At 45.3% G+C, this 26,246-nt stretch overlaps 1 protein-coding gene across 6 annotated transcripts in view; it reads left to right on the top strand.

The window, feature by feature from the left end:
• DOK5 (docking protein 5) overlaps nucleotides 1–3,048 on the top strand; it is a 137,722-nt gene extending 134,674 nt beyond the window's left edge. For all 6 annotated transcript variants that reach the window (XM_056547623.1, XM_056547627.1, XM_056547622.1 and 3 more), the window contains one exon: nucleotides 1,080–3,048. In XM_056547623.1, the coding sequence (XP_056403598.1) occupies nucleotides 1,080–1,144 (65 nt within the window). In that variant the 3' untranslated portion in view covers nucleotides 1,145–3,048. The remainder of the gene's footprint in view (nucleotides 1–1,079) is intronic.
• Nucleotides 3,049–26,246: the final 23,198 nt, after the last annotated feature.

Below are 26,246 nucleotides of genomic sequence, written 5' to 3'. Positions count from 1 at the left end.
ATACGCCAATTCATGCCATTAGGAGGAGGCAAAGGCAACTAACTGTCTTGCCAAAAGGATTTTTTAAAACAATGTAAAAATCACAAAGATCTGTCATAAGTTTCAATCATGTGTCCTTGCAAAGTTACTGACACTATACACCCTTTCTTTTTTAGTAACATTTTTTGCCTTCAGCTCCAGTTTAATGCTTCATTAAGTCTCTATAAAAAATATGATTACCAATTGGCTTTACTGTAGAAACATACACTCCCCTAAGGCTAGGTTTCCACTTGGTTTTTTTCTGGCAGTTTTTGGAATACTGCCACTGCAGTTTTTGAGCCAAAGTCAGAAGTGGATCCATAAGGGATGAGAAGTTTAAGTCTTTCCTTTATATGTCCTATTCCTTTTGAATACACTTCTGGCTTTGGCTCAAAAACTGCAGTGGCAGATATCCAAAAACTGCCAGAAAAAAACCCAAGTGGAAACCTAACCTAACAGACAGGAGTTTCCATATTCCCCTCGTTCAAATTCAGTATACAATTCAGTATTCCTTAAAATGAATGCATTATGGCAGGAACCCGGATAGTTGGCCACTATGACAATTATATAAATATATGGGCCAACCACAACTTGTACATTGATGGATCTATACATTTCCCAGTGTTTTTTTTTTTAATCTGTCGCACCGCGACAATTTTCAGTACGACTGAATTATGTATGCGACAGATTTTAATATGTGACATAATTAACCCTGCAACAGATTTTACTGTGTGACAGATGAACCCATGCGACAAAAAACATTGGGAAAAAAGTGCGACAGATTAGTAAATACCAAGAGAAAAAAAGGTCAGCAATGCAAAAATAAAACACAAACCAATACTCCACTCTTAGTAAATGAGGGCCAATGAGTCAGTGCCCTGAGAAAAAAATCTAAATGTCTGAGATAATAAGTCAGTGTCTTGAGATTATCTTTAGATGTCTTAAATAATGTCACTTTATTGGCGCCATTCTATTCATAATAAAGAAATATATATTTATAATTTTAATTATTATTTCATGTTAATTTTTCTTTTCTGCCCCTATCTATGTCTGCTGCGAAGACCTCTCCAACCCACAGAAGCTCCACCGGACGGACACATTTCCAACATACCGCTCCGAGCACTGACAGACGCTTCCACAGACTTCTTGTTTACACTTTACCAATAAACTATATGGAACTATAGAAAACGCTTGGACTACTGATCTCCTGTGAGCTGCCAGACGAGCGGCGCCAACTCTCTGCCTGGATATTTATATATTCAAAAATGCTACTTTTTTATTGTCACCAAGACTGTGTTTTTCAAATTCAGGAAGAACTTTTTGATTTTGGCCTTGTCTCATCATGAAATGTCTCCTGTTCACATCCACTAGACTACAAGCAGTAGCTTGCCGTCTTCTTTGGAGCTACCACTCCTAGATTGTGTCGGCAACAGCTGGGATCTAGAATCTCACATCAGTTGAAGTCACAAGTTCCAGGCCATGGGCAACCAGTGGTTCATTATCCGGGACATGTAGTCCTACCGATGCTATAAAATCTCTAATTTCCCGGATCTGTTCAGTTTTGAATTTTCTCGTGTTTTCAGTTATTTTGGGGGGGAACTGTCATCATGTTGGGGTTCTGAGTCTTGCTTGTTTGTCTCTGTATCTTTAAGGGAGGTTATTTTGTATGTGAGGCCCAATGGGATATTATTATCTGCCCCATGAATCTCTGCACAAAAAAAAAAAAAAAAACAACAACAACAACTTTAAATAAAATTTTAGGAAATGGTAGACTTTTTAGATATTTTTGAATTTCAGGAAAATGATCTCTGAGCAATTTCAAATAAAGAGGTGATCTTAGGACCATTTCGAGGGCAGAGGAATCTTTTGCAGATCTTTAAACAGACCAGTACTGTAGTGTAATAATCTGCAGAATATACCACTATGTATCTGTCATGAGGTAGACAGGACAGAACAATGTTCTGCAGATCTCTATATAGGCCAGTGGTGTAATAATCTGCAGAATAGATCACTCATGTATATCACTGTGTATCTGTAGAAGGTAGAGGAGCAGTCACTTACTGCAGTTTTGTTGTACAAACTGGTGAAAAGGAATTATTCTACATCTGGTGTTTTTTATTTTTATACAGTTGTGGTTGAAAGTTTTCATATCCTTGGAGAATTGGTAATATATGAACTGTGAAAACATGAGTGAGCAGGCAAAACACATTTCTTTTATTTCTTATGGGATTCATATTCAGCTGTAGGGTATAACACATTGGCACAAATCTTTACAAAACATAGCAACAAATAAAAAAGGAAATGACCCCTGATCGGCATCCCCTTAATTCTTTATACTGGGTATTTCCCCCTTTAGCATTAATGACCACATGCAGTCTTTTGTAATAGTTGTCTATGAGGCCCCAAATTCTTGCAGGTGGTATAGCTGCCGATTCGTCTTTGCAAAATGACTCCAGGTCATGCAAAGTCCTCGGTCATTTTCCTTGAACTGAACATTTCCGATATTACCAGGATGATAATTAAGATCAGGAGACTGTGGTGCCCATACCAGAAGCTTCACCTTTTTGTACTGTAACCACTGGGGGCGTCTACTTGTCCTTGTCCTTAGGGTCACTGTCATGCTGGAAGGTTCAGGTGTGTCCCATTTCACAAGATTCCCTGTGAGCTCATACCCCCCAAACACCACCATGCTTCACAGTGGGAATGGTATTCATTTCACTATAAGCTTTGTTGACTCCACTCCATACATATCCCATATAGTTGTGACCATAAAGCTCTATTTTGTGTTGTCAGGCATATTGTAACTGGCTTTTTGTAGCATTGATATAGTAAAGGCTTCTTTCTGGCAACTTGACCATGCAGCTTATTTTTGTTCATGCCATGCGTCATATTGTGCTCCTTGAAACAACCATGCAGTTTTGCTGGGCAGCGTCTTTTGGATAACCTCAGGAGCTTACATGTGGGTTTTTCTTTGTATGCCAAACCATTCTTTTGGGGGTTTGGATGAAACTCGATCACGTGAAAAATGGAACATCTAACGGAGCGCAAACTGCTGCGATTCTTGTATAAAAATCGGTTTTATTGGAAACTGGGTGCAACGCAAAACATAGGAGCATTTCCAGCCCGTACGGGCTGGAAACGCTCCTATGTTTTGCGTTGCACCCAGTTATTAATAAAACCGATTTTTATACAAGAATCGCAGTGGTTTGCATTCCGTTAGATATTCAATTTTTCACGTGATCGAGTGTCATCCAAACTCCCATTGATACACTGGATATCCCAGTGGAAGCTCCAGAGGAACCAGGACACTGCAACTGTTTGTTACAAGCAACATTAGGTGTTATGCTCTTAGCATAACATCCCAAGGTAAGGGTCCACCCTGCTGGCCCGTGTTCCTTCTATATTTACCCAATCTGCTCCTGTTTTACCCGCACGAGGTGCGCACCGGTGTTTTTTGTTTGTATATTTAAAACAATTCTTTTGGCAGTTGTGGCTGAAATCTTCCATAGCCTACCTGGCCCAGGTCAGATATCAAGAGATCCCCAAATTTTTCTTAAAGGGGTTCTCCGCTGCCTTGCCTTCCGGAGCTCCTCTCGCAGCATCCGGAAGTTTATTACTCCGAACTCTGTGTGCGGGCTTCCGTGTTCGAGGCCGCCCCCTCGTGACGTCACGCCCACCCCCTCAACGAAAGTCTATGGGAAGGGGGCGCGACCGATGTCATGCCCCCTTCCCATAGACTTTCGTTGAGGGGGTGGCATGATGTCACGAGGGGGCGGGCGTGACGTCATGAGGGGGCGGCCTCGAACACGGAAGCCCGCACACAGTGTTCGGAGTAATAAACTTCTGGACGCTGCGAGCGGAGCTCCGGAAGGCAGCGGAGAATCCCTTTAACAAGTGATTGAACAGTAGTGACATATTTAAGGGTTGGGATATCCTTTTTATATCCTTTCCCAGCAGTTCTTTTCTGTTCCCCATTGCTCAGTATCTCACCTGCTCAGTGCATCCATGTGAGAGCTAACAAACTCAAACTATTTATACACAGATAACAATTAAAATTTAAAAGCCAAATGTTAATTGCAATTTAAACCTGTGTGTGTTGCCTTTTGTGTCTTTAACAAGGCCAAAGATTCAAGGGTACGTAAACTTTTGATTAGAGTCATTTGGGTGATTTTTGTTATCATTATGATTTCAAAAGGAGCAAAACAACTGTGTGATAATAAATGGCTTCATGATCACTATCCTTAAAAAAAAAGACATGCATGATCAGTTATATCTTCTAGATCAATGCCAAAATTTCACAATTTCTGCCAGGGTATGAAAACTTGTAAACTTGCAAAGACTGTTTTTGACTTTGATTTCATTCACTTTTAGCTTCAGTGTTCCTTTCTCAGGCTTCACATGTATTATACTGACCTCATGATTGCTCACAATCACCACTGAGTTCTTGAAATAAATGACATCAAGATCACATGTTTAACCTTTTTTATCAGTAAATTGTTTTTTATTTGATTTATCTTGTGCATTTTAAAGGAAAATTGTCATTCGGTACAGACAGGTAGTGCAGCTGACACCGATGACAATGATACTTACCCGGTCTCGTTTCGTGCTCTGGTTCTCCCGCAATCTTCCTCTGTATCTTCTGTTTTGGGGCCGACTTGGAGCATGGGTGGAGCTTAGTGACATCATTGTTGCTGTTCTCTGCTGGGTCCCGCTGCTAGCAAATGGCAGCGGTGACATCACTAAGCTCCGCACATGGTGCAAGTCGGCCCCTGAACAGAAGATCTAGCGTAAGAGACTGCAGAAGAACCAGAGGACGAAACGAGACCAGGTAAATATCATTGTCATCAGTGTCACCTGCACTAACCCATCGGTACAGACACTGATTACAGATTTCCTTTAAATATTATTGCCTTTTACTTGTCTAGTAATAGCTATAAAACCAGCAAGGGTTGGCATTATGAGGTTGTGCAGCAGCTAGGGTCCATATTATAATACATCCTATAAACCAGTGGTTCTCAACCTTCCTAATGCCACAGAGAAAAAAAGAGAGACACTGCGCTTCGTAGTGTATTATCTTCAGATGATGATAACGCAAGGTGTGAATATGCGCTTACCGGAGTAGGTTGCACTCCTTCCAAGTACAACCATGGAAAGGGCATAGTAGTATTGGGTCTCTGCAGCCACTCCACATCAAGCAAGTAGCAATTAAAGAAAATGTTCTCCAAGACCAGCAGAGTAAATCTGGTGCTGAGACCAGGATAAAAGCAAGTGTTTCTTTATTCCCACAATGCAATGGGTTTTGCGGAAGTTCCGCTTCTTCAGGCATCATTGCCTGAAGAAGCGGAACTTTCGCGAAATGTGTTGCATTGTGGGAATAAAGAAACACCTGCTTTTATCCTGTTCTCAGTGCCTGATTTACTCTGCTGGTGTTGGAGAACATTTTCTTTTATTGTTCCTAATGCCGCGACCATTTAACACAGTTCCTCATGTTGTGGTGACCCCTAACCATAAAATTATTGTCATTGCTACTTCATACCTGTAATTTTGCCATTGTTATGAATCAGAAGGCAGCAGTTCCCTCACATTAGGTATAGGCGGCAGCAGTTCCTCCACATTAGGTAAAGGCAGCAGAGTTCCCCCTCTCCCCTCCCCAGAATGGAAAAAAAATTGCTCACCTGATTATGTCCCACGCAGCGATCTTCTCCAGAGCACAGCAGGGGACTGCGTCTTCCATCCTCCACAGTGCAGTGAGTGACGTCATCGGTGCCTGCACAGCGCTGATGGGGCGGAGGTCACGTCTCCTCTCTGTGTAGGCCGCAGATGCAGCTCACACAGAGAGGAAGCATTCTGCTGTATGTGCGTGAGCCTCAAATACAGCAGAAAGCAGCGCTGTCTGCCTGGGGATCCGGGACAAGTGTCCTGGATGCTCAGTAGCAGGGCAGCAGGCCCTTTACCCAGCCGAGTGCTTGGACCACTTCCGAATTGACGAGCAGCTCAGTCTGCCCCTGCTTGGGACAGATAGAGGAGCAGTGTCTCAGTTCCTAAGACCATGGGAAATGTGTGTTTTCTAATGGTCTCAGGCGACCCCTGTGAAAGGGTTGTTTGACCCCCAAAGGGGTCGTGACCCACAGGTTGAGAACCTCTGCTATAAACACAAATGACTGATGCTCAAACCAAGTAGTCACAAAACTTTGCAACACACAATCAAGTGTCACAAAATAGTGATCTAGGTTACAAATACATGTGCTTCTGCTCAGATTCCGTTCTGCCAAGCTGGCAGCAGTTTTGCGGATTCTGTGTGGAATGTGCGTGGAATTTATATAGAATTTATTGTGGTCAACACACAGATTCCAGACGACATTCAGAGTCCCACTGACTTTGATTAGACTCTGCTGCAGAATTACACAAAAAGAACTGACACGTTTTATCCTTTATGCGGAATCTGGAATGCAGAATTTCAGCAGCAGAAAATCTGCCGTGTATATGGCACAGAGAAATTTCTTTTACCACAGTGTTAACTTCATGTAGAAGTTCTGCACGGAATTTTTTTTCTGTGTGATGCAGATACAGCCTGACAATAAACATGGGGCACACAACTGCACTTAAATCATTGGAAATCAGTAATCCAATGGGATGTGGCAGCAATGGGAATGTGCTGGGGTAACAGAAGTAAAGCTGTCAGCTGTATTTGCTGCTAAGAACTGCAGATTCTATTGATAGTTGTTAGGGTATATAAGCAAATTGTACCTTTCTTGGAGCTGTTAGTGATTGCCAAACCTATAAAATCACCTTTAAATTTCTCAGCCAAAAGGAAGCAGATCCATACTGCTCAACCGGGCACAGATCCTTGCCTCCCAGCCCTTTCAATGACTGACGTACAGAACCCTGCACATTCACTTTACCTTATATAGAAGAAGAAAAGATCTACAGAAGAATAAGACAACTAGGAAACCATAAGATGAAATAAATAATATTTATATAATGTATTTAGTTTTATTATTACTATAACATTGCTCACCATGTATGGGAGTATAATTATAATAAAACTTCTCTCTATATACAGGAATATAACTACTTTAATTTTATATCCTATGTACAAGAATATAACTACTACAATACTGCCCCCCATGTACAAAAATATAACTGCTATAATACTGCCTCCTATGTACAAGAATATAACTACTATAATACTGCTACTATATACAAGAATATAACTACTATAATACTGCCTCCTATGAACAAGAATGTAACTACTATAATACTGTCCTCTGTGTTTAATAATATGGCTACTATAATACTGCTCCTAGGTACAAGATTATAACTACTATATTACTGCCCTCCATCTACAAGAATATAACTACTATAACAATGATTCCTATGTACAAGAATATATCTACTATAATACTGCTCCTATATACAAGAATATAACTGCTATAATACTGCCTCCTATGTACAAGAATATAACTACTATAATACTGCTTCCTATGTACAAGAATATAACTACTATAATACTGTCCTCTGTGTTTAAGAATATGGCTACTATAATACTGCTCCTAGGTACAAGATTATAACGACTATATTACTGCCCTCCATCTACAAGAATATAACTACTATAACAATGATTCCTATGTACAAGAATATATCTACTATAATACTGCTCCTATATACAAGAATATAACTACTATAATACTGCTTCCTATGTACAAGAATATAGCTACTATAATACTGCTCCTATGTACAAGAAAATAACTGCTATAATACTGCTTCCTATGTACAAGAATATAACTACAATAATACTGCTTCCTATGTACAAGAATATAGCTACTATAATACTGCCTCCTATATACAAGAATATAACTACTATAATACTGCCTCCTATATACAAGAATATAACTGCTATAATACTGCTTCCTATGTACAAGAATATAACTACTATAATACTGCCCTCTATGTACAAGAAAATAACTGCTATAATACTGCCTCCTAGCTGAGAGGTTGTGTCTGTGTAGCTCTCCTGATGTCTGGAGAAAGCCCAGGGAGGGGCCACCCTGGGTGGGGAAGCTCCCCAAGCAAGGCCCAGGCTTCAAGGCCTATTCTGGGAATTAATCCCCAGACACCTCAAACCCTGAATGAACATCCAAAAGTTGATTTGGAAGATGGAAATGTCCAGAATGTCAGCAGTCTCAGTGCAGCAAGAAGTACAGATGAGAAGAAAGTTGTGGAAGTGAAGAAAGAAACTTCATCAAGTAAGGTAATGGCTGCAGGTGTGCAATCCACCCCTCCTGCAGTCAGACAGAGGAGAACATCCCTGGAGAAGCAGACCATGCAGGAGAATCTGCAGCAGCCTGTCCTAATACGGTCTGACCGCACAAGATACGGGAGCGGGAGCAGCGCAAAAGTCACCAACACGCCAGATGAGACCAGAGGGAATACACCAGGAAGGCTTCAGGGGGCCACAAGTGCGGTTACTGGAAAAAAACAGGGGCCCAGTCCCCAGTCTGGAGATTGTGACCCTGCAGCAGTGACCACAGCAACACCGAGTCAGATACCACCTCAGAAGCAGAGTCCTGTGAGTACCCCACCAGCGCGGCCCCCCAATACTCAGCGGGCGCCTGAACTGTGTTTGGCCGAGCAGATCCCCGCTCTGGTAAAGAGACTTGAGACTTTAAAAAAGTTACAGCTGCAGAAACAGATAGAATGTATTTACAAGCTAAAGGCAGCAAACCCCAATAACCAGGCCGTCCATGACAAGAAGCTGAGCTCCCTCGCTGTGCAGCTCGCTGACACTGTGCAGGACATGGAGGACGTATTGGACCAGTCGCTGAAACCTTCAGGAATCAGCAAAGATTTGAGGGATATAAGGAGAGACCAGCAACAAAGTCATCTACATCTACTGCTGCACCCAAGTCTTCAGCCTCACCAGATGACACCCAGCAGTCCTGTACAAGACAAGAGGACATCCAGCAGTCCTGTACAAGACCAGTCCTCAGACCAGCCAGCTTCCCTTTTGAGAAAGGAAATTTGTACAGGCAAGCGGGAGAAAGTGTCCAGCAACAGCAGAGACCTGCAGAGACTCCTCCAGAGGTACCACAAGTCCCAGCAGTCAGCACGGTGAAGCAGGACTATGGACACATACCTGAAGGTAACTCTGTAACAGTATTGCAGTCACCACAAGCCCCTGGGGGCAGTAGAGAGCAGCAGGACTGTGGACTCTTACCTGAAGGCAGCAGTGCAGCAGAGAGTTCACAGGACATGGCTCTGCAGGGCTTGCTGGGCTCTGTAGTGCAGAATCATACTGCCAGTGACTGCACTGATATGAATGTATGTAATTTATCTGATAATGTGTTTGCAGAGGGGAGCGCTTCACAGTCTGTGTGGGATCTGGGGTCAGGTCCACCATTAGTTCAGCCTTCAGAGGCTTGTGACCCCCAGAGTATAGAGGTTGATGGTGGGGAGGGGGCTGTACAGTCTGATGCACAACACTTTCCCCCTTTAGTCACACAAGTGTCAGACCCCATAGTACAGCTGGTCAGCAGCCACCACAGTGCCCCCAAGTACAGCAGGAGGGTAGAAGTAGTGGCGCCTCCTCTGGTAATGCCTGGAGTCGTGGATCACCATTCATGTCTAATGTAAATTACACAGGTCAGGCTTTCAAGAGGAGGAATGTGGTCAGGTTCAGACATAGAGGGGCCAAGGAGGAGCTGCCTGACAGGAGGTTTGTGGTCCGTGAACTTCTGTGCCACCAAATGGGCTTCCTGCCATCTAACATCCTGGCAGTGATAAACCTTCCTGACAGGCAGGGCTATGACATCAGCTTCAAACTCATGTCTGACCTGGACCGCTTCTGGGCCCATGTCACCCGGGTGACAGATGCTGATGGCTGGAATAAGTTCAGCTTTGTCCCAATCTCCAGACCAGACACAGCGAATGTCACCATTATATTCTGGAACGAGTCTGTCCCCCCCCAGGATATTGTCGTATGGTTAAAGATACACTGTGACCTAATGTCAGACCTGACTAAGACCAGGGATGAGGACGGCATATGGACGGGAGGGTGGAAGGTCCTGGTGAAGTTACGGCAGATTAATAACATTACCCAACATCTGCCCAATTCTTTCTTCATTGGCCGGGAGAAAGGGGTTTGTTTCTATGCAGGTCAGCCCAGAAAATGTTTTAAGTGTGGGAAGACCGGTCATATCGCGAGTGTGTGCACCCTGGTGAAGTGTAATTTATGTGGGGAAATCGGCGATGTCAGCGCCACCTGCAAGAATATCCGCTGCAACCTCTGTGGTAAGACCGGTCACTCCCACAGGGACTGTCCTGACGCCTGGCATAACATCTGTAAGGACTTCCCTGATGAGGACCTGCTGGAGGGGGCAGAGGACCTGGAGGGGGAGACATTGGTGTCAGGGTCAGCAGTGACACAGCCCGAGCCTCAGCATAACATGGGTGACACTAGCGGTGACAATATGGGTGACAATATTGGTGACACTAGCGGTGACAATATGGGTGACAATATTGGTGACACAGTGCCCGACCAGTCCCAGCCAGGAGCCACTGAGGGGAACAGGGAGGTCACTGAGCAGGTTGTGGCCATGTCTTCTTCTGCCCCAGCATCAATAAATCCGCAGAAGAGACAGAAAAAAGATAAAACCAGTCGTAAGCCTGAGGAGGGATGGTCCACTGTCCAAAAACCCTCCAAAAAGAAAGTAGACCCCGAGTCAGGTGTCATGTCCATCACAAATAGGTACAGTGTGTTGTCAGAGTCAGACGCTGAGGAAGAGATGGAGAGGGAGCTAAAGAGAGTGATAGAGGAATTTAATGAAGACCAAGAGGGTGATCCCCCCACAAAGGAGGGCTCAGACTCAGATCTATGATGATGGGGGTGATATCTCTGCTTTCCTTTGTTATGATGGCCGACTTTACCCTAAAAGTGTTCTCCAGTAATGTGAACAGTGTCAGAGTGAGGAGGACCAGACACGCGGTTTATGACCATCTAAAGTCTATCGATGCCGATGTCTTCTTCTTACAGGAGACACGTTTAAATACTCTAGGACTGTTACGTGAAGCAGAGCGTGAATGGCAGTCTGGTCCGTCTTTTTGGTCACTGGCTGTGGAACCAAGTGCCGGGGTCTCTATCCTGTTTACCACCAATGATGTAACTATACATAGGCTGACAGAGGTATTGATGGGAAGGTGCCTAATGCTAGAAGTTACTATTCGGGGTAGAAGGCTCCGACTCATTAATATCTATGGTTCACAGACAGTGACTGAAAGGGTTAACCTTTATAATGAAGTGAAGCCATATCTCTTTACATCTGTCCCTGTCATCTTGGCTGGAGATTTTAATGCCTCCAGAACATCTAGTGACAGAACATCTAATAATCTAATAGACCTCTAACCCGAGACTCCAAGGTCTTAAACAGCATCATTCTACAGGCCGGGTTGTCAGATGTGTTTGTGCAGGGTGGTCGGAAGGCAAAGTTTACCTATTTTTGTGGTGGAAGAAGTAGTCGTATAGATTTAGCTCTGGTTAGTCCTACAGAGACCATTGGTGAGAAAGATGAGAAAGTCGTTCCTTATTCTGACCATCTGGCCTTATATTTTTGTTTGGGTGTCGCACAGTGTCCTGAGACAGGTAGAGGGTTGTGGAGACTGAATTCCAGCCTATTAGGGGATCCTTCTGTGCAGAGACAGGTTCACTCTCTTATACAGGGTCAGCTAGAGAGGGTGGACTTCTATGATGATATGGCCGCCTGGTGGAAGGATGTCAAGGATGAGATCAGAACCCTCTTAAAGAGACTGTCAGTTATAAAGGGGAAGAGTAAGTATGGCCAGTATCTCAAGCTGCGGAAAGAATTGGAGTCACTATATTCGGCGGGTGGGGACCAACAAAGGATAGACCGGCTGAAATCTGAGATAAGGCAGTATCAGTACAGCAGGTATACCTCCCTGGTTCTTGAACGGGATTATGGGTCCTTAGGGTCTCCTGATCCCTTTGAGAATTGCCGGGAGCGGGTGGCAAATAAATCTGTCACCGGTCTCACTGACTCCCAGGGTGTTTTGCAGGAATCTCGGGAGGGTATCCTGGGGGTGGTGAGATCGTACTATGCTGACTTGTTTCAGAGGAAGGTTTTGGATAGAGACAAGATGACCCAATTCTTGGAGGCAACTCCGCTCCCTGATACTAATGATTTGGACTTTTCTCCTTTGACAGCAGAATTGACGGTGGCGGAGGTCAAAGAGGCCATTGATAAGTTACATCTGAAGAAGGCACCAGGTCCAGATGGGATAACAGCAGAATTCTAAAAGACATTCAGAGACCTCTTGGCCCCAATTCTCGTGGATGTTTACACAAATTGTCTAGAAAGTCACCTGATGCCTCCATCCATGAGAGTGTCCTCTCTGATTCTGCTGTCTAAAGGTAAAGAGCCGAGTGACATCAAGAACTGGAGGCCAATTGCCCTCTTGAATGTCGACAGGAAGATTCTGGCAAAAATCCTGTTTTCTAGGTTAGTTTGTCTGTCCCCAGCACTGTTGGCAGGCTGTCAGTATGGCACAGTAAAAGGGCGGAACATCTCTGGGGCAGTGATCTCCATAAGGGAGATGTTTGAGAGATGTAAAGCCCTGAGGTGTGGGAGATATGTTGTGAGTCTTGACCAGGCTAAAGCCTTTGACAGAGTAGATCATGAGTATCTATGGGCCACTTTGTCAAAGTACGGTATTCTGGGACAATTCATTGATTGGCTGAAGACTTTGTATTGTGAGGCTGAGAGCTTTCCTCTGATCAATGGTTGGCAGGGTGACACCTTCAGGGTTGAGGCAGGGGTGAGACAAGGTTGCCCACTGAGTCCGCTGCTGTATGTATTCGCCTTAGACCCGTTTCTGAGGTCACTGCAGGAGTGTGGTTTTCAGGGGGTGCCGGTCCCCCACTGCCTGCCCCTGAGTGTTGTTGCCTATGCGGATGATGTGACCGTAGCGATATCTGAGCCTCGTGAGGTGGAGATGTTGTCTGCGGCCATCAGAAGTTACTCGGAGGCCTCAGGGTCTCTGGTCAACCTTGAGAAGAGTCAAGCTCTCTGGGTATCAGATACTGATCCAGATTTTGATCTGCCCCAATTTGTGAGAGCCTCCTCCTATATTAAAATCTTAGGGGTCAAATTCGGGAGGGACGATAACGCCAAACTAAATTGGGAAGAGAAGTTGGAAGCCGGAAATGCAAAGGTTCAGCGATGGAAGAACTGGAGGCTGACCTATAGAGAAAGGGTTAAAATGTTGAAGACTTACCTGGTCCCCGTCTTCTTGTATGTCTCTGTTGTGTTTCCTTTGCCAGAATGTTTCTCCGCTCGGCTCTTTAGCCTGTTCTTCCAAATGTTCTGGAGGAACAGGTTGAACCTGATAAAAAGAGGGGTCACCTACCTACAGAGGAGAGAGGGTGGGTTGGATATGCTGAATCCAAGGGTGTTCTTTGACTCCATGTTTCTAAAAGTAAATTTTGGTTGCCTGGACTCAAACAATAGCTCCCTGTGGGCGAATAGTATCAGGGACTGGATATTGCCTTTTGCAGAGTCTTGGGTGCGAGGCGGCAGTCTCAAGAGGGGGAGATGGACGAGTGACTACCTCCCCCCGTACCTGGAATACGGGCTTAGATGTCTGAAGAGATGGCGCATTGAGAAGTCTTATATAGAGAGTAAGCCAAGGAAGGACCTATATGTGAGGATCTGTAGAGCTTTCTTCTGTTCTCCGCTTGCCTTGAGGGATTGTGTGACCAGCACTTTACAAGAAAGTCTTAGGTTCCTCAATGGGAAACGACTTCCCGCAAAGTTATTTGACATAGCTTGGCTGTCACTCCATGGGAGGCTCTTTGTCAGGGGTAATCTAAAATATCTAAGTGTCTCAGATAGGAACTGTCCTCTGGGTTGTCAGCAGGAGGAGACTATGGAGCATTTCATATCTGACTGCAGGGACGGGAGGAGGATATGGGAAGAAGTGTCCGGTAAGCTGAACATCCCATTACTGCAGTCCCTGACATATCCTGACATCATATATGCTGTACCATCCAGTAACAGGACTGTAGACAGAGAGACTATGTACATAATAATTACTGTAATTAAATATTACGATTGGCACATGAGAACTAGAGTGTCCATACACAACGAGCCATTCCAACACATCACAGCAGTAAGACAGATCATGTCCGAGCTCCAGTGGGTAAAATCATTAGAAATGAGGAGAAACCAAAATAATGGGAAATTATGGAGGAATGTCTCTTTGGTTTAACACAGATGATGTGATGTTGTTGTTTTTTTTTTTTTTTTCTTTCCCAGCAAATGTGGACTTTTTAAGTTTATTATGACTCTATATATACACTCTAGTTGAGTAGTCATTGTGTGTACAATGCTTGTTATTTTTGTTTTGTATTGTAAGAATATATTCTTTTTTGTATTTTTGTTTGTTTTCACAATAAAAATTGCCTCCTATATACAAGAATATAACTACTATAATACTGCCTCCTATGAACAAGAAAATAACTGCTATAATACTGCCCCCTATGTACAAGAATATAACTAGAATATATCAAGTATAATAGTTTCAGTTCTTACAATATGTGATGTTATCTTATTAATATACATTTGGCAGTGGATTTCCTGTAGAAGTTTATAGACGTTTCCCTACAGTCAGAAATGTTGCTGTTTTCTTTAGTGCAGGGCAGTATTGTTGTCATCACACACATCACTATTCATTTCATTACGGCCGCGCTCTCTGAGCTCAGGTGATTCTTCTGCATCCCCCGCCACATTGATATTAATAGATGGAATTACAGGGAATAACCTTTTTGGCTTTGATGATTTACACAATGATCAGTATAACTAAAAACCTAATTCTTCTGCCACACAAAATAGAACATAAGCATATGTCCCAGCACCCAACACGTTCGCGAACTGGGACGTATGCATACATCCTGATGATCTCCTGCTCTGCCGCGTGTAGCTCAGGAGATCGGCGGCAAGACGCTGCCGGGGCCGCGGTCGAGGAGGTCCCGGCAGCATTAACCCCATAAAAGCCGTGATCAATCCTGATCACGGTACCTATGGTGTTGACACGGGGAGGGTGCTCCCCCTGTTTACCAACGGTGGCCTGCGATACGATCGTGGGTCGCTGTTGGTTGCTATGGCAGCAGGAGACCAGCTGATGGCCTCCTGTCTGCCAGCTATGAAAGCCTGTGAGATCCAGCCGCAGTGTCTGCAGCTCATCAGGTTATACTGTGCTGCAGTACAAATGTATTGCAGCACAGTATAACCTGTAAAAAGTGAAAAATAAAATAGTAAAAGGTTTTTCAATAAAAGTATGAAGTATAAAAAAATGTTTCCCTTTCCCAATAAAAGCCCTGTATTATCATAAAAAAAACACAAATCATGTAGAGACTAGGTATTGCCATATCCATAATGATGTGTACTATAAAGTTATAATGTAAATTATCTCGCACAGTGAATGCCGTAAAAAAACAACAACAAAAAAGTGCAAAATTCAAAAATTTTGGTACAAATAGCGAAATTAAAGAGATCAAAAGGTAGCAGGTATTGCAAAAATGATACCGATAAAAAGTACAGCTTGTCCCACAAAAAATAAGACCTCACTCAATGCAAAATAAAAAAGTTACGGCTGTCGGAAAATGATAACACAAGAAAGGGGAAAAAAGAATTTTGCTCAGAAAAGGAAAAAGAACACAAAAAGCTATATAAAATGGGTATCACCATAATTGTAACGACCCACAGAATAAATATAACATCACTTTTACCGCACAGTGAACACCATAAAAAATAGTTTTAAAAAACTGTAGAAATTTTCCAGTTTTTCACAATATTTTGGATTTTTTCCCCAAAAATGCTGCATATGTCAGCAAAAATGCACCAATTATATAAAGTACACTATGTCATCAAAAAACAATCTCACAATCGCTGCGACCAAAAAAAGCGTTCTACAGTTATTACCATTTAAAGAGACACATGTCAAATAAAAAAAATTGCCTGGTCATTAAGGTCCAAAAGGGGTCCATCTTTAACCTCTTCAGGACACAGGGCGTATGGATACGCCCTGCATTCCGAGTCCTTAAGGACCGAGGGCGTATCCATACGCCCGTGGGAAATCCGGTCCCCACTGCTAGCCGGTTGGGGACCGGAGCCGGATGCCTGCTGAAATCATTCAGCAGGCACCCCGGCACATCGCCCAGGGGAGTCCTGAGACCCCCCCATGTCGGCGATCGGAGAAAATCGCATGTCAATTCAGACATGCGATTTTCTCCAATTCCGGGCTGATCAGGACCCGATCACCCGGAAAATAGGGCTGACAACAGCCCCGATCAGCCTAAGGGATAAGAGTGAGGTCGCAAAGCTGCGATCTCCTCCTATCCCCTGCCATTACTCAGAACGGAGTTCTGACCAATGGCAGCGCAGGACAGGGGGTTGCCATGGCAACCCCCCGTTCTGCCCGCCTCTGGATGTCAAGGGAATCTGGGAAGAAGATGGAGGCTGTACCTGCAGGAGAAGATGCCTGGGGACCTGGGATCTTCGCTGGAGCCTGCTGGATCAGGTAGGGAATCGACAGTGGGGGGGGGGGGGGGGGGGTAATTGAAAGTGAAAGTAAAACGATCTTTACTGTGGCAACCACTAAGAAGGCCAAACTGCAACTCCCAGCATGCCCAGACAGCCAAGGGCTGTCTGGGCATGCTGGGAGTTGTAGTTTTGCAACATCTGGAGGGTCACAGTTTGGAGACCACTGTTACAGTGGTGCCCAAACAGTAGCCCTCCAGATGTTGCCAAACTACAACTCTCAGCATGCCTCGACTGCCCAGGCATGCTGGGAGTTGTAGTTCTGTAACATCTGTCCCTTCAGATTTAGCAATTTTCATGACATTTTTGAAAATTGCTGCTCTACTTTGAAGCCCTCAAATTTTTTCAAAAAGCTAAAATGTGCCCATTTTATGATGCCAACATAAAGTGGACATATTGTATTTGTGAAGAAAAATAAAATTTATTTGGAATATCCATTTTCCTTACAAGTAGAGAGCTTCAAAGTTAGAAAAATGCAACATTTTCAAAATTTTCATGAAATTTGGGGATTTTTCACCAAAAAGGATGCAATTAATGCCAAAGATTTACCACCAAAATAAAGTAGAATATGTCACGAAAAAACAATCTCAGAATCAGAATGTTCGGTAAAAGCGTTTTCGCGTTATTAATTCGTAAAGTGACGGTGGTCATAATTGCGAAAAGGGCTGCGTCCTTAAGGGGTTAAGGGGTTAACAAGAAGCATGAGGCATGGAATACCATTAGCTCCAACGATAACCTGGCCCTGAATGAGAGGTTATCATTATTATGACCTATAATTCTCCTGTTAGATAAAGTTACTGCATTATGTGCTTTTGATGATGCTCAGGAGTTATATCAATGAATTCACCAATAATAAAAAGTTACTGACTGCTGCCATCTAGTGGCCACATTGGAACATTGTACACTCCTTGGACACACAGCCACAGTCAGACTCATTGTTTATGTTGAGGAAACCTTTTGATGCAAACAAGTTAAAGGGAAACAGACATCAGAGTCATCCACACTAACCTGCTGGTACTGTCTGAATTCTGCCTTCCTAAAGTGGGTGATGTTGATCACAAGAGTCTTTACCTTTATTTTTTTTTATGTGGTGCCATTCCCGAGATGTCCCCATAATTCCTTTGGTGCATTAGGGGCATTCCCTAGCCCCTTGGTGCACTGCTTTCCCTGCCCTGCTGGTCCCTGACACACATGCCATAATAAAAATGTATGACGTCCCGCTGCTGTTGTGAGAGTGGTGCATTCACGCATGAGCAGGATCTCCCAGCCTGTAGTGGCTGCCCTACAAAGAGGAATGTTGGGAATATACATGCATGGTCCCAACAGATGGGTAGCCTTCTAGTATATCACATTGAGAGTCCATTAACATTAAAGAGTAAGTCTGATCAAACCATATTTTCCAAACCATCTTAGATTATTTTACCTAACTACTCCTCCTGCCCTTAAAATTTTTTCTGAGCTTAAAAAAAAAGCTCTGTATCATACCTTTCCCCTTGCTCACATTGTGTGAGCTCCTGGCAGGAGAAAGTGGACGTTCCTCAGCAGGCGCGACATCACTAAAGCCTGCAAGAGCTGTGCCTCACCATGCCCCACATGCACTTACTGAGAGGCCTGGAGGAGACTAAACTAACTGTTCGACTTGTGCAGGGAACAGATCAGAGCCACCTAGTGGCCGATTTTTTAATCACATTAAAAACACATAAAGGCTGAGAATTTAAACAGCAAGTAAATAGCAAAGTGTCTTCTATGTCAATAAGTTACAGGTACTGTTTAAATGTCAAGATTTTGGCTTTGGCCTCATTTGTGAGTATGAACATTTGGGGCCCAAAACACATGTCAAATGTTTGATGGTTCAATCCTTGTTTGGTCCAAGGTCTTCTGTCACAAAAGCCATAAGTTTCTTGTGGGCACACAATTTCTTAGTAAACAGATTCCTGAGGGATCTACTACAAGTGGACCTACTGGCCTCACACCTCAGCTTTAGGAGATCTATGCTCAGCTTCTAGAGGAGACTTTACATAATAACCAAACCCTAAAGGTTACCTTCCTCTTGGCCATAATATCTACCAAGTGTATAGGGCATAGAGTAAACTGTACATTGTATCCCCCTCTGACGGGGTCTTGCTAATGATACTGACTGCTACCTTCTTTGGTAAACAGGTATTTTCCTTATTCTAGAGTTCTGCCCTTTACATAGGTCCTATGTTCTCCAGATCTGTACGGTTCAGAGTAAAATCATCATAAGTTTGAGAAATTATTCTTTCTTTCTTTCTTTTTTTTCCCCTGGAGAATAAAGAGCCAGGAGCTTCCTCTCCTATCCTAGCTGTATGAACTACAATGGCCTTTAGTCTGCTTTACGTTGGTGAGACACGTCATCTGTCTAATTTTGTTAGAGCCCATCTACTAGAGCAGTGTCCATCTCTTGGGTGAATACAGTCTGATCCTGTTGGATTGTATTGTATTACACTGCTCAAAAAAAATAAAGGGAACACTTGGTCACTTTTGAATGCTGGCGGTGCTTTCACTCTAGTGGTAACATGAGACAGAGTCTACAACCCACACAAGTGGCTCAGGTAGTGCAGCTCATACAGGATGGCATATCAGTGCAAACTGTGACAAGAAGGTTTCCTGTGTCACCGTAGTGTTCAGAGCATGGAGGCGCTAACAGGAGACAGGCCAGTACATCAGGAGACGTGGAGGAGGCTGTAGGACGGCAACAACCCAGCAGCAGGACCGCTACCTCCGCCTTTATGCAAGGAGGAGCAGGAGGAGCACTGCCAAAGCCCTGCAAAATGACCTCCAGCAGGCCACAAATGTACATGTGTCTGCTCAAACGGTCAGAAACAGACTCCCTGGGGGTGGTATAAGGGCCGGACGTCCACAGGTGGGGGTTGTGCTTACAGCCCAACACTGTGCAGGACGTTTGGCATTTGCCAAAGAAAACCAAGATTGGCAAATTCACCACTGGTGCCCAGTGCTCTTCACAGATGAAGGCAGGTTCACATTGAGCACATGTGACAGACGTGACAGAGTCTGGAGACACCGTGGAGAACGTTCTGCTGCCTGCATCATCCTCCAGCATGACCGGTTTGGCGAAGGGTCAGTAATGGTGTGGGGTGGCATTTCTTTGGGGGGGGGGCCGTACAGCCCTCCATGTGCTTGCTAGAGGTAGCCTGACTGCCATTAGGTACCGAGATGAGATCCTCAGACTCCTTGTGAGACCATATGCTGGTGCGGTTGGCCCTGGGTTCCTCCTAATGCAAGACAATGCCAGACCTCATGTGGCTGGAGTGTGTCAGCAGTTCCTGCAAGAGGAAGGCATTGATGCTATGGACTGGCCTGCCCGTTCCCCAGACCTGAATCTGATTGAGCACATCTGGGACATCATGTCTTGCTTCATCCACCAATGCCACGTTGCACCACAGACTGTCCAGGAGTTGGCGGATGCTTTAGTCCAGGTCTGGTAGGACATCCCTCAGGAGACCATCCTCCACCTCATCAGGAGCATGCCCAGGCATTGTAGGGAGGTCATACGGGCACGTGAAGGCCACATACACTACTGAGCCTAATTTTGACTTGTTTCAAGGACATTACATCAAAGTTGGATCAGCCTGTAGTGGGGTTTTCCACTTAGATTTTGAGTGTGACTCCATATCCAGACTCCATATCCAGACATATACATTTGATTTCCATTGATAATTTTTGTGTTATTTTGTTGTCAGCACATTCAACTATGTAAAGACGAAAGAATTTCATACGATTAGTTCATTCATTCAGATCTAGGATGTGTTATCTTAGTGTTCCCTTTATTTTTTTGAGCAGTGTATTTGTAGATCTCAAAGGAGACAGCTCTCTTTGCCCTTCCAATGGTGTTACATCTTGCCAAATCCCCGATATTGTGCTGCTAGTTAGGAAGTAAGGGAAGCATTGATATCTAGTTTTAATCTGTTTTTCCTTAGTCCTCACAGCAGCACAAGCTTACTGCCCTAGTTAGGTTACTACTTTATAATAAACACAGGGTTGGAGGGATGTAGACTATCTTTAATTGGGTGTGGGGCTCTAGTTAACTAGTGTTAATTTTATTTGAAAAAAAAATCTATTTGTTCTACTCATTCACAAGGACAGAAATACTCAATTATTGTGCTGCTGTTAGGCCTAAGGGAAAACAAATCAAAAAGGTTATCCAGTAATAGAGAAACAGAGCTAATTTCTATTAAAAACCACTCCCTGTCTGTCTTCAGTTTGGGTGTGGTTCTGCAGCTCAGTTCCATTGAAGTAAATGGAGCCAAGTTGTAATACGGCATCCAACCTGGAGACAGACAGGGAGCGGTTCAGGAAATAAATGATCTCTGTTTTTCTATTGCTGGATAGCCCCCTTAATGTTAGGATTCAATGCTTCTCCTGTACTGCACATATGTATTGGGAAGCACAGTTCACACCACTATCCACCCAGATCGGGCTCTGCAATGCTGAGTGTATCACTTTGAGCAGCATTACATCTGTTTATTGTGCCACCCATAATTGTTTTCACAGCATAGCAATTTGTGATCAATGAGCTAACAATGACCAGTAGATTCTGAACATTTCTGAAGTATATATATTTTTAATAATAAGCCTAGAAACCATTAACATCATCCCTTCCTTACTTTCCTTCCTGCCATCTATTGGTCACAGGCTCAGCTATTACTTCTTTCCATGCATCGGGTTTACATTATAAGCTGTGAATAAGTCAGAGGATGCCGTGTCTATGTATTAGTCGGGATTTTTATCACCTCAGGTTTACAGTCCCAGTACTAGCGTCTGGTGCTGAGCCTCAGCCCTGCGGTGCTATATTGTGTCTGTCACCATGTATTCAATATTCAGCATCTGAGATTCCAGTTTATCCTCTAATAAACACCTGGGAAGAGAAATTGTTATCAGACCAACATACCTGGAAAGCAGAGCTCGGCTGCCGAACACCAAGACGTCAGTACCAAGAAGTTACTAACATTTGACTGTTCGAAAACTTCTCTTGAAGCTACCCTTTCTCGTACCTCTGTAGCTAGACACTCTATGCAGGAGACCTTGGATAGAACAGTGCTGGTGATGTAGGCAAACTCTTTCATGTTTTAAGAGAGCTGCAGATCATGTGTTCACTATTCTCTGGCCAGGGCCAGACTACTCTAACATGAAGTCTTTTGAATCCTTCCATTATCCTGGGATAGGGGTGGAGTAGAACAGCCCTGAGCATTAGAAGTCTAAGGGAGGGGACATTTGACAAAGTATTACTGCTCTTTTATAGTGCAATAGACTTATGGGTAGAGATTGTAAACCCCTTACACTCTGAATATGACGAACGAACTGCCTTCCGCTGACGGAGCTGCTCATCATACTGGAGCCATGCCGTGCCGCCGTAAACCCTATACGCCTCCCCATCTGAGTCAAGCGCCTTCTCCCCAATTACACTGGCCAGGATTGCAAAGGCCTGCAGCCAATACCTAAAAGTACGGGGAATTGTCACGGATCGGCAGGCTGGAGGTGGATCCTCTGTGTCAGAGAGGGTTTGGCGTGGACCGTGTCGGTGGACCGGTTCTAAGTAGCTACTGGTTTTCACCAGAGCCCGCCGCAAAGCGGGATGGTCTTGCAGCGGCGGTAGCAACCAGGTCGTATCCACCGGCAACGGCTCAACCTTTCTGACTGCTGAGATAGGCATGGTACAAGGGATAAGGCAAGAGCAAGGTCGGACGTAGCAGAAGGTCAGGGCAGGCAGCAAGGATCGTAGTCAGGGGCAACGGCAGGAGGTCTGGAACACAGGCTAGGAACACACAAGGAAAGGCTTTCTCTGGCACAAGGGCAACAAGATCCGGCGAGGGAGTGCAGGGGAAGTGAGGTATAAGTAGGGAGTGCACAGGTGGAAACTAATCAAGCTAATTGGGCCAGGCACCAATCATTGGTGCACTGGCCCTTTAAGTCTCAGAGAGCTGGCGCGCGCGCCCTAGAGAGCGGAGCCGCGCGCGCCAGCACATGACAGCAGGGGACCGGGACGGGTAAGTGACTTGGGATGCGATTCGTGAGCGGGCGCGTCCCGCTGTGCGAATCGCATCCCCAACGGCCATGTCAGTGCAGCGATCCCGGTCAGCGGGACTGACCGGGGCGCTGCAGGGAGAGAGACGCCGTGAGCGCTCCGGGGAGGAGCGGGGACCCGGAGCGCTCGGCGTAACAGGAATGAGGCGATACCGCCACCTCTCCTCCTCCTCCTTCTTAAACTTGTCCGGTTTAACCTGGTCCAAGTTGAACTTCTCCAAGGGGAGCAGGGAATAAGTTTCCACATACTCACCTTTACAGATATGCTCTATAACCTTCTGCTTCTGGTGGGCCCCCAACGGCCCTCGAAGCACACATACACTTCACCCCGAGCGGCATCCGCCAAACACACTTTCTCACCACTCTTGGCTGGAGCGACGGCCACCGCCACAGGCACCCCAACCATGGGCGCACTCACCCCCAAAGCCCCAGAGGACCCCGCAACCCCACCGGATGACCACGCCACCGCATCAACCGGACCCACAACTGACCACGCTGCCACAGGGAACCCCACCTGCACCTGTCGCTCTAGCACAACCCGCTACATCACGCATCAAAGCCTGCAAACCCTCCGACAACCCCCAACCCCACAACTGGAGAAGGTGGTCGATTCACCCAAGCGCATCGTCGCAGGAGGCCGGGCAGCCATGTCTCCAGCAGGTCCACCACAATCTCTGACAGCAGCCGCAGAAGGCGAAGCACTTGTGTCGGTCACACTGCAAACTGCAGGCCCCTCCTCCCCATCAGCACCAGACAGCTCCCACTCAGAATCAGCAGCACCAGCAGAAAAAGGGGCAGGGACACTACAACCCCCCCAGCAGTTCCCTCACAGCCCCAATCCAAAAATGCCCACTGCCCCGCCTCCAGTATGGGTGACGCAGCACGGGAAACTGTTGCAGCTCTCTTTCCTGGCGCTGTCCCCGACAAATTCCGCACAGTCGGATGGGTCGCGGGTGACACACACTCTCACCTCCATGTCCGCTGGGCCCCACCGGCATGCAGCACATCCATACTAGCTTCAGCCGCAGAAACCGAACACCCCCCGGCTCCATTCACTGCCACCGGCAGTCACAGGATCCGCCGCTCGCTGCCACCCAGAGGGATTCCTCCCGTGGCTTGCCTGAGGGCCCTGCAACTCCCGAGGCCCCGAGCAACTGGGCCTTCAACCAGCCGGGTCCCCTCACCATCACCTCCTCATGAACCCGGGGGTCCCGCCGCTGGAGACCCCTGCAATCTCCGGTCGGCAGTGGCGGCATTCAGAACATGGAAACTTGGAGCTTCCGTGTTTGTGACGTCACGCCACGCCACCTCCATTCATGTCTATTCGTAGTCCCGTTGGCTTGTTATCTTACTCTTTCAGGCTTGGTGCACAGGTGGAGCTTTAGGAGCACACTTCTTTGCTGGGTCCGACTGTGAGCAGGCCTGGGGAAGCAGCAGCGGTGATGTCAGCATGCTCCTAGAGAGGACTGCCTGCGCCCCAAGCCTGCCACCAAGGAAGAAAACAGGCCAACGGGACTACGAATACAGGACAGGTAAGTGTTTTTATCATCAGTGTCACCTGCACTACTCACTTGTAACAACAGGTTGATGTGGATGAAACAGATGGCAGTTTCCCTTTAAGGTGCTATTAAATTTTTAATAACTGTCGACAAAACGTTCATGTTTCCCCTATAGGGAGGGGTAAGCTGCTGCCAGGCAGCTTTGGTGCTGGTTTATTCCTCTGTGGTGACTCACTGGGATAATGAAATAGTTCATGATGAGAGTAGAAGTCCCTGATATGTCACATGGCTAAGTGGTATAACCCAAGATCCCTTTGTGAACCCCACAATGTTTTTTTGATAAAGCTTTTCCTGTAGTCCTATGTAACCCCACGGATAACACACACTGATAATGCTCTAACCTGAGATATTTTAGTAGATTTTATCTGCAGTCCTTTGTATCACCATAGATAGCACAGCGATAACTCTCTGAGTACAGGTAATGCAGTGTATATTAGGGCCCTTTTATGTGGAGTGATTGTTGGCCTGTTTGCCAGTCCTATGTAACACCATAGATAACACACAGTGTTCTATCTCTGAGTGAAGATAATGCTGTAGGTATGACAAGTAGCCCTATGTAATCTGTTTATCTGATTCCCGGTGAGAAGAGGTTTGTCCGTAATAATGTTACAGTCACTGCAGTAAATCCGATCAGTAATTCACCTGCAGCGAATCATCCATCATCTCCTAACAATTGGAGCTGTAGAGACGAACCCTTCACCGGATAGAGGACAGATACACCAGCACTGAACCCCACATCTGCCTAATGATTATTAACACCCCCCCCCCCCCATGGATCCCAGGGGTGGGGGGCATCAGATGACTGACAGGTCACAGACAGCAATCACCCAGTGACATTTAACAACTAAACCTTACGTGAGGCGAGAGGCATCGCCATGAGCCAGACTTAATCACTGACACCGGATATGAAGATTATTGAAAGAAGATGAAGAGATTATCTGACTGGATCCAGCATGCACATTCCTATCCTGAAATACTCTGTGCTGCTCTGAAGACATAACTCCATCAACTATGTATGTGACCTTTTACAACATCAGCCCACTACTCTGCTGAAATATTCTCCCTCATCCATTTACAAGCACAAGGTGACATGATTGGAAGTATTTGACTCCCATCATGACCTGAAAAATATTAAAAATATGCTGGGAGTTGTTTGACAAGCCATAAAGGTGTCAGACGTGATCTGATCTCTCTGGAGACCTTACAAGTGACTTTAAGACAGAATTACATCCAGTAACTCACAGGGGACAGAGAACTGAGTGGTTCTCTTTCCTGGGGGGGAAGAGCCTGGCGGAGCACTTCTCTCCCTGGCTCCCTGTGATCTCTGTATATCTGTAGGATATGGGCTCCATAGACTTTTCACAGAGTCCATCTTCTGCAGCAAGATGGGGAGAGAAGCGCTTAGCAGCATGCCTCTCCCTCCCCATTCTAATTTTTGGTGGGGGTCTGAACACACCCATACTCTGAATGATCAAAGCTTTTTACACGTCTCTGCTGTCCCAACTACTGCACCGCTCCATTAATCTGACCTCTTCTGATCACCTATGATTGTTCATGTAGAACAATGCAGTTAGTGCTGAATGGCCGGGCAGGATGCCACCAGCATTTCATTATTCAATTGTAGCAGTGTTGTAAGTGTGGTGTCCCGGTACCGTACATTGTACTGTACCTTGTGTGCTAAGTCCCCAAAGTCAGAGTTCCTGTGTACCGGTAGTATCCTCCTAGTGGGATAACCCCTTGTCACCTCTTCTTTCTTTAATTCTATTTGTTTGATGTATAATTTGTATATAATCTAGATATATATAGTACTTCCAGGACCTTAGGTCACATGACTACTAAGCCTACTGTTAGGTTAAGCTTAAGGACCTTCCAGGTCCCGTGAGTGGGTCACATGATGTACCACAATGCTTTGTGAAAAGACTGACAGTTGGTGGAACCAATAAGCTATGAGCCTGCCTCTTGCCATATAAGGGCGCTGTTACCCAATCATCACTCT

Source organism: Hyla sarda, chromosome 12 (assembly GCF_029499605.1).
Source record: "Hyla sarda isolate aHylSar1 chromosome 12, aHylSar1.hap1, whole genome shotgun sequence".
In the NCBI taxonomy this organism is placed as follows: Eukaryota; Metazoa; Chordata; class Amphibia; order Anura; family Hylidae; genus Hyla; species Hyla sarda.
This window is presented reverse-complemented; position numbering and strand designations above follow the sequence as displayed.